The 8,609-nt window shown below is 37.4% G+C and overlaps 1 protein-coding gene across 5 annotated transcripts in view; it reads right to left on the bottom strand.

Moving 5' to 3' along the window:
- Positions 1–1,243: 1,243 nt before the first annotated feature.
- ddx60 (DEXD/H-box helicase 60) overlaps positions 1,244–8,609 on the bottom strand; it is a 160,585-nt gene continuing 153,219 nt past the window's right edge. For all 5 annotated transcript variants that reach the window (XM_031895459.1, XM_031895458.1, XM_031895460.1 and 2 more), the window contains 3 exons: positions 7,250–7,401; positions 4,808–4,870; positions 1,244–2,799 (listed from right to left, as the gene is read on the bottom strand). In XM_031895459.1, coding sequence (XP_031751319.1) covers positions 2,673–2,799; positions 4,808–4,870; positions 7,250–7,401 — 342 coding nt within the window. In that variant the 3' untranslated portion in view covers positions 1,244–2,672. The remainder of the gene's footprint in view (positions 2,800–4,807; positions 4,871–7,249; positions 7,402–8,609) is intronic.

The raw sequence follows: 8,609 nt of genomic DNA, 5'->3' as shown, positions 1-8,609 counted from the left end.
TAAATATATATATATATATATATATATATATATATATATTGAGAGATCTAGCAGGAAACAATTGGCACAACTGGTGGGTATGCCTAGTGGTACAACAGGTTTGGACCCACACATTAGACCTTCTCTTGCAGCCACTGCATTGAGCCTGACCCATGGAAAGCCCTACTATGCAGACACCTCCCAGACACACTCAAATGATACAAAAAACTTTCTACCCAAATTTGCTTGGCAAGAAGATGTGTCCTAGCCTCCACCTGGAAGGGTCCCAGTCAACATCTGCAAGCAGTGCAATGTTAAATTTTGGGGCATATTTATTATGCTGTGTAAAAAATGATGAGAAAATTCGCCACACATTGCCAGGCATTGCTGTGTAAAAAACAGCGTAAAATCGGCTTAATTTTTTTACGTGTTTATTCTTCCCCTGAAACTTATGTAAAATAACGGCATAAAATCTGGCGTTCAGACCGCGATCTTCTTCGTTTATTTTGCATAGCTTTTTTACACCGGTTTTTTTAGCTAATTCATTTTACACAGCTTAATAAATGTGCCCCTTAGTGTATAGCAGCCAACTAAAAAATTACCTTAATGCTAAAAAATGTACTGAAAAAATATGGGGCCCATGGGCCCCTTAATGAAGTAATAAAAAAAAAAAAAAAATCCACCTCTGGAGCCGAATTTCCCAATTTGACACTCGAGGTAAACACGGAGGGGGTGAGGGGGACGGCAGCCCCAGAAACACTGCTGCTTGCCATATTACACAATAAATCAGAAAGGAAAGGATCCCCCATGGAAGGGACATCTGCCCTTGATTTGTACATGATCTCTGCAAGTTTTAGCTGGCAAATGGTTGGATTAGGATCTTTAGCTATTTTACGCATAGTAAATCCTGAAAAAATTCATTTTTTTAGGGTCAAAAAATCTGAATCAGAAAAAAAAAAAATCAGAGCGTTAGTAAACCCAACGGGATTATTTTGCCTTCAATAAGGGGTAATTATATCTTAGTTGGGATCAAGTACAAGGTACTGTTTTATTATTACAGCGGAAAAGGACATTTTTTTTTTTTCTTTTTAATTTTGAAAAATTGGAGTCTATGAGAGACGGCCTGACTGTTGATTAGACTTTTCATAATCATACGGAATGCTTGAATACAAATCAATTTTGTCATCCTTTTATTTCTTGGCATATCTTGAAATTGCAAAAAGCCAGCTTAACGGTATTTTTCCGCATTGATAAAACTGGATGCTTTCATTACAACAAACAAACATTTATTGGCATAAAACAAAATCTGTCAAATTATCCAACTTCATTCATTTTGTTAATATTGGTATTCATCACTGACCATAGCTTTCTCAAACTCAAAAAAACACTGATCTGAGGTATAAAATGTGTAATAGGTTGAAGGCAAAATTTGGATTTTTATCTTGATATAGTTTGAAATAGACATTAAAAAACATTAAAAAGATATAATACAGAACATTTTTTCATTATGAGCAGAAGGTGTTTCCTTTTGCCCTGTAGTAAACCTCATAAGGGTTCAGTATGCTGCAGTGATTTGGATCCACACACTCATCATCATTTTACTATGATGTGCCAAAAAATTTGTGGTTTTTAATCTCTGGGTATTTCATAGCAGAGTTCCGGATTGCAATTTCCTTTTAAATTAACCGTACATGAAAGTCATTTTGTGACTAAAACTGATATTAGCAAAGATGCATACTGTGCTTGCATTGGCTTCTCATTGTCTATTTTAAGAATGCGTGAAAAACAGACCGGGTTATAGGCCAGATTTATGCAGAAAGTTTCACGACATTCAAGCATATTATATAGAAACACAAAAGGTCTTTTATGTGCACACAAGCACAACTGATTTTGAAAGCCTTATGTCGCCTTAGCATGCCAGTACCTAATATGTGTAGATAAATTAAGATGTTCCTGCTGAATTAAAGGAGAACTAAACCCTAAAAATACATATTGTATATACTAATCCTATTAAACCAGCCTAAAGTTTCAGCATCTCCATAGCAGCAACGATCTAGGTCTTTACAGTTGTCACAAGAGCTCCCCATCTTGAAAAGTGTCAGTGACACTCACATGTTCAGTGGGCTCTGAGCTGCTACTGAGAAGCTAAGCTTAGGGGTTGTCACAAATTATCAAATAGAAAATGAGGCCGGCCTGTCATATAAGCTAATGCTACAGGCCTGATGGTTGAATTCTAATGCTTATTGCACTCGTTTCTAAGCTGCCATGTAGTAATTATCTGTATTAATTACTAAAAAGTCTGATATTTTGACATTTATATTCTGTACATAAAGTATATTGTTCGTCGGTCCCTAAGCTGGGGAGTTACCGGGCATCTTTGGAGGCACGGATCTTCAATGCTTAATGGCTGTGGTTGCCTTGGGCTGCTAACAGAAGCCCAGAACCTAATGTAGACCATTTCTAGCCTACTACTTTAGTTAGGCTTTACTTCCCCTTACATCTTCCCCCAGTAGGACTGAACTAATAGCATACTTAAGATTGGCCAAAAAAAAAGGCCCTAGAAAACATTACGTTTGGAAATACACATTCTTATGAATCTTTTCTCCAAACTAACCACGTATTGCCATGTTTAGTTTGGCCAGCAGAGAAGGCTCGGTACATTAGAAACACAATGAGTGGATGAATGGATGGCTTCAGGCATAAAAGATTCTGCGCCTGGGATAAGCAGTCTCCAGTTTCTCTCTGTACAGGGTATTCAGCTGCTCGAAAGCTAACACAACGGGGTCATCCTCATCTTCACACATTTCCTTTAAAGAAACTCTGTCAAGAAGGATTAAGACAGTATGTTACTGCTATAATGTAGGAATGCAATAAATCTTTTTGATGAATCCAGGCATATTTTGCAAGATTTCAGAGGATCATTATTATTCATACTGAATCCAAAGACTAAGAGTAAAAAAAAAGTGTCACAATGTCTTCGCCAAAAACTGAATTTGAGAATATGGTGAGTTTATTTACTCCAAAAGATGCTTTCTTCACTTTTGTGATTCCCCCTCAAGGGTTAAACTAGATGGGAAATGGAGTCAGATCAACATATCTTATTCTGCAAGTTGCATGTAGATGCACAGGTCAAAAAATAATGCAACTGGGACGCTGAATGCTGTGTCTGCACCCAACAGGAAAACATCTGATGGAGTCTGAAAGACTCATTTTATCTCACAAAGTGCAATTGTGAGTACAACTGTGATGTTATCTTACACAATATGGTGTTTTTTCCCACAAAATTTCAGCATTGTTGTGGTTGCAAGGGTGTATTTCATCTGACAAAATTGCAACTGATGCATAAAAATTAACAGCACTCACACACTGTCACAAATTGGACGCAGTTGTTCTTCAGCATGTGTGACATGTGCGTCTGATTCTTATGGTGAAAGTGTGCTTTGCCTATTGGTGCAGGCCACTGAGGGAGCCTGGGGCTACCATTTGGTCTGGAGGAGGCTGTAGCTTCAGGGTCCCCCTGTGTCAATAGGCACAGCAGTGCTTGATACAGAACAGCGGGTAGAGAGACGGCAGCTTCTGTAAGCACAGTTATATGAAAGTGCAAGAAGCAAAATTTGACACAAACCTTTAATAAATGGGGTTTTACGTGCAACTAAGTGGGAAAATTTGTGCTGTTACATGACAAGATTTTGTGGGTCAAATAAAATGTGGCTGAGCTACTTAGTAGCAGCTTCTTGGCACGGCTACTAAACCCCAGAAAATCCCCTGCCATAGACAATACTGAGAATTGGCTCTGCTAAAACACACATATAGACATCTATCAGTAAATAATCAGCATTGTCGATTTTAGTAGCCGTGACAAGTAGCCGCTACTATACTAGTAGCTCCGTGTGTCTTCACCATAAAAATGTGGGAGCCTGAAGCTAAGTAATTGTTCACAAATCTGAATATATACGAATGTAAACTAACCATGTACAGTACATATTTAATGTCTCTGTCAATTTGTCTACCTCCTTAGTGACAGGTGCAACACGCCAGTTTTAGCTGCTAGTGTAAATGTAATAAAAATGAGAAAACCCTGGCTTAACAACCTTAAATTATAATTACAATGTCATTTTTTTGGACTTTTCATGTTTTATGCAGCCATATATTTTAGCTTTAGGAAAAGGCAGCTTTAGCAGAAATATAATGCTTTGAAAGACTGGTGGCGGATGTTTGTAGCTGTAGTTCAAGGTAAAAGCTTTAAAAAAAAACATGCATTTAAAGGGGACCTGTCACCCTAAGTAAAAATTCTAAAGTCTACTAAAGTCTATTATAAAAATTCTATTGTACTAGTTGGGAAATATAAATGTTACTTACACTTTATAAATTGTTTTAATCTTGTTTCCTTTAGTCTTGCATTTCACAATCACAGAAAGCAGACAAGGGCCATTGTGTGGGCACTGTTATTAAGTAAAGATTTGCATCATCCCAAAGTCTTGTTTATTTGGCAGAATGGGGGACCTGCTGCCCATGCTGGATACACAATTATAGATGGTGAAGAGGGAGGGGGGGGGAATGAGAGGAGTGCTGTGACATCTAGGTAGTGAAAAATGGAAAGTGAAAGTAACTGCCTGTCCTGTATAGAAAACAATATATGATTGACAGCTGAGAATTGTTTCATTTTAAAAGGAGTTTTTTTTATGTTTGGGTTGACAGGTCCCCTTTAAATACAGACCACCAATGAAGTAATTGAAACGTTTTGATAATTTGGGGTTATTCATCCTAATGAGGCTATACTGGTGTTTACAGATCTGTAAAATGACAAGGGCTTTTATAAACATTTTACCTTATAGTTGCAATGCATAAAGAAAAATCTCGTAACTTGTAAAAAGCATCTCCTTTGTGAAACCTGAAATAGAAATGATTCAGAATGAAACAATACATAGGGGTTCAACAGGGCTTCCAGGAGTATGTAGAAAAATAGGGCCGCTAATTAAAGGGGCAGTAAACCCCCCTTCCTAACATTAGGGCAATGAGTATGACTTGTTATAAACATACCTTTTGCAATTGTTTTTAATATAAAGTGAATCTCCACCCATTTGCATAATGGGAGAAAATGTAATTCTAACCAGCTTTCCAATAAACCTTTTCTGTTGTTTCTTACAGTAGGGTAAAATAATACCCTAGCAACCAGATAGCTGCTGAAATACCAAAGTGGAGAGATGCCGAACAAAAAGCGAAATAGCTGAAAAATCGTAATAAATAAAAAATGAAGACCAATCGCAAATTGTCTCAGAATATCAATAGCCACATCATACTAAAAGTTAAAGGACAAGGAAAGGTTAATATAAATTAAAAGTAAGTCTAAAGGCATTCTTTATAAGTACTTACTGCATATCTAAATTCCCAGATCCCTGCTTGCTTCTCTGAGATATAGCGCTGGCAGCCTACAGCAGTGTGAAGACTACAGTGACATCACTGAAATCTCTCTCCCCTTCCTGTAGGTGCCAGTGGCAGCCTTCCTATTCTCTGAGCATGTGTGTAACTTGATCCTGTCTCCTGTTCTGAGCTACACATGCCCACCAGCCAATCAGAAGCGGATCTGCCAGAGGGGAGGGGGGGGGGGAATGAAACACATGTGCAGTATGAAGCAAGGAGGGAAAGGAAGGGAGAATACCTTTTTAGAGATGGCTGCCTGTTCTAGAAAATGTGAAGTAAGTGTGACTGAGTAAATATTTGATTAGGTGAGCCAAAAGTGTGGCGTTTTTACTAAACAATAGGAGGACTATTGGGCAGTATGCTTTTTACATTTTGACTTGCATTTTCCTTTAAAGTAAAGGTGGACTACCATTTTAAGCTTCTAGAGTTCTGTATGGAGCCACTGGGACCAACCAGTTTAACAATGAGGTGTATAAATGAATGTCCCCTTTAAAATAATCTACAATTTCACTGAGAAGCCCTCTGTTTAATGAGTTGATCCTTATCTTAAAGCTTAACAAAGGTTACAGCTAGGGAATAGGGAACAGAAGTGACCTGGTAATTTGCTTTTTATTAGGAATATATAGCCACAGTGATATTTTGAGACAGTATGAAATCATTTTTTATTGTTTGTGAGTTCTGGATTATTTAATGTTTTAAGCAGAAAATGAACCCTGTATCTGGTTGCTAGGGTGCCAATTAACCTAGCACCTAAGCAGTAGTTTGAAAGACAGACTGGAACTACAGAGGAATGCCTGAATAAAAAGATAAACATTGAAAACAACAATAAGGCTACAGCCTCACAGAGCACATTTTTTGTTGTAGGGGTCAGTGTCCCCATCAGTCTAACAGCATTTTTAATTGGTACAAAGAGGAAGAATACAATTGCTTAGAACTGGCCATTCTATAGAGTATTAAAACTTAACTTAAAGGTGAACTACCCTTTTATCTACCTCATAAAAAAACAGAACTGCAAGGTGACTATAAATTTGAGTCTGAACCTGTGGTGTGGTGTAATTTGTAAAAGGCAAAAAGAATTTGCAGCTGGTCTAAAATCTGAAAGCAGGAAGGCACAGGAAAAAGGAATCAAATTGCAAATTGTTTCTACATCACAATCAGATTAATTTTAAGAAAAGGCAGATACACAGTGGGATGCCAATATGATAGGGACTTGCAGTGAAAAAAAATGCACCAGCCACCATCTTACCTACCTTTCCGAGGCATCCCTAGCACTGAATTACACTCATGCATATGCAGTTAGGTCAGAAGCCCAAGGTAGGCGCACCTAACATTTTTGTTTCCCTTTAGTAAATAAGCCTTTCCTTGTCTTTTAGAGAATAAGTAAACCTTTTTTTTCTATCAGTAAAATTATTCTAAACAGCCTCCAGAATGACCTACCATTGTCCCTCTGTTCTTTCTGACCTGGTTCCTCAGTTACAAGCTGCTCGATTCCTCTCCTTCCTTGTGCAGAGTGAAGCCCCACCCCCAATTCCTATTCAGGTCTCTCATCAAGAAAAAAAACCCTGCTAATGCTAACCCTGCTGTAGTTTGCATGTGCAGAATGCCAAGGGCCACAGGATAGCAGATCAAAGGTGCAGAGATGTCAGCACAGTGCTTAGGTAGCTGTTTCACGGGCCTGTGTAGTTTTCTCCTAACAGGAGTACTGGCCCAAGAAAAGGCTTAGCAATCTATTACACTGGGGGTGCCTAAGATTTTGCCCACCAGTATGATACTGATGGAATGTTACATCTAGACGTCCAGCCGCACTGAAACATTCTGAAAAATGAATAAAGAAATGTACAGTACATACCCATTATCAGTTTCCAGTGCATCTATGGAGCTGTGCTTGAAGAAATCCAGTGCATAGGCATTTAGTAACAGTTTTCTACCACAAGCATCTGTGTTCTCCAAATGCAGGCGAGGAATGTGTTTTTCACTCACATGACTAGTTTGCAACAAAATCTGTAATGAAATTGACAATAATTATTTATATTAATCACAGGATGTTACTACATGCAAAATTACCAAATAATTTACACAGTTTTTCAGGTTGATATTATAGGCCCTTTATCCTTCCCTCAGTCTAGGAGAGGCGCAATGCACAATCCAAGGAACACAGTACACAATCTGAGTTAGCTGATAAAACATTCAGCTTTCAGTCACCGTGATTTCTGATTTTTAGCGCTTAAAGTTGCCAAAAAAGCCGCAACTTTCTATGTGACAAAACTATGACCAAATCTGAAAATACTCTAAAAACTTGTCGAGATCATGTAGGAATCAATGGCAGATGTCACATCCCTTCCCTAGAAGATCTTTCTTTTCTAATTATTTACACTGGCTTTTGTGCGACAATACAAAGAAGTTGGTGTTCCCGCACATTTCAGTTCAGATTCTCTTTGTGGAAATCAGTTTATTTGAATTTAAAAAAAAAAAATAGACAAAATTGCCACCATGTGAGTTTTTGGTGCTTTAACTGTAACTGAAACAGTGAATTGAGAGTGAATCATAAACTACAGTAAATGTAGTGGGACTGACTGCTGTGATTCTGGGTATCAGAAGTTGCAATAAGATGCAATTGTAAATTGAACATCAGCTGCTGCATCACTATCATTATACTGTGGCTGTGCATTATATTTCCATTAGACCAATAGGATCAATTCCCATAAAGTTGTTAATCTTTTACTGATTTTAAAAAATCTGACAAACAGCAGAATTCCAAAAGGTTAGCTTTAGAGTGAAGTAAAAATATTAGTTTACTCCAGAACATCATTAAAATGATGAATTTCCAATTGTCTATATTTTTTTGTATTTATTTTTGCTGCCCTACTCCAAAAGGTTTTTTGTTAAGTAAAGAAATTTTGGCAATTTAACTCCATCTTTCTGAATTTGACATCCCATCAGAATGTTGTTACTGCCAAAAGAACTTACACCAGTTCAAATTGTCCTAATTGTTCAAATTGTGTTCAAAGTATTAGTTTAATGTCAGGGAATCCAGATCCACCATAATGTAGTAAGGCTGTTGTGGATTTGGCATTGTTTAAACAACAATTTCATTCCAATAACATTTCTTCAATTTCAGTTTATTTCACTTGTAAATTGTTCTCAATGGCTTTAAAACTGGTACAACAGGATGAGATTTTTAGTTTGACAAATAAGATATAAATTACACA

This window comes from Xenopus tropicalis, chromosome 1 (genome assembly GCF_000004195.4).
Source record: "Xenopus tropicalis strain Nigerian chromosome 1, UCB_Xtro_10.0, whole genome shotgun sequence".
Lineage (NCBI taxonomy): Eukaryota > Metazoa > Chordata > Amphibia > Anura > Pipidae > Xenopus > Xenopus tropicalis.
The sequence above is the reverse complement of the archived record's forward strand: the minus strand, read 5'-3'. Positions and strand labels throughout refer to the sequence as shown.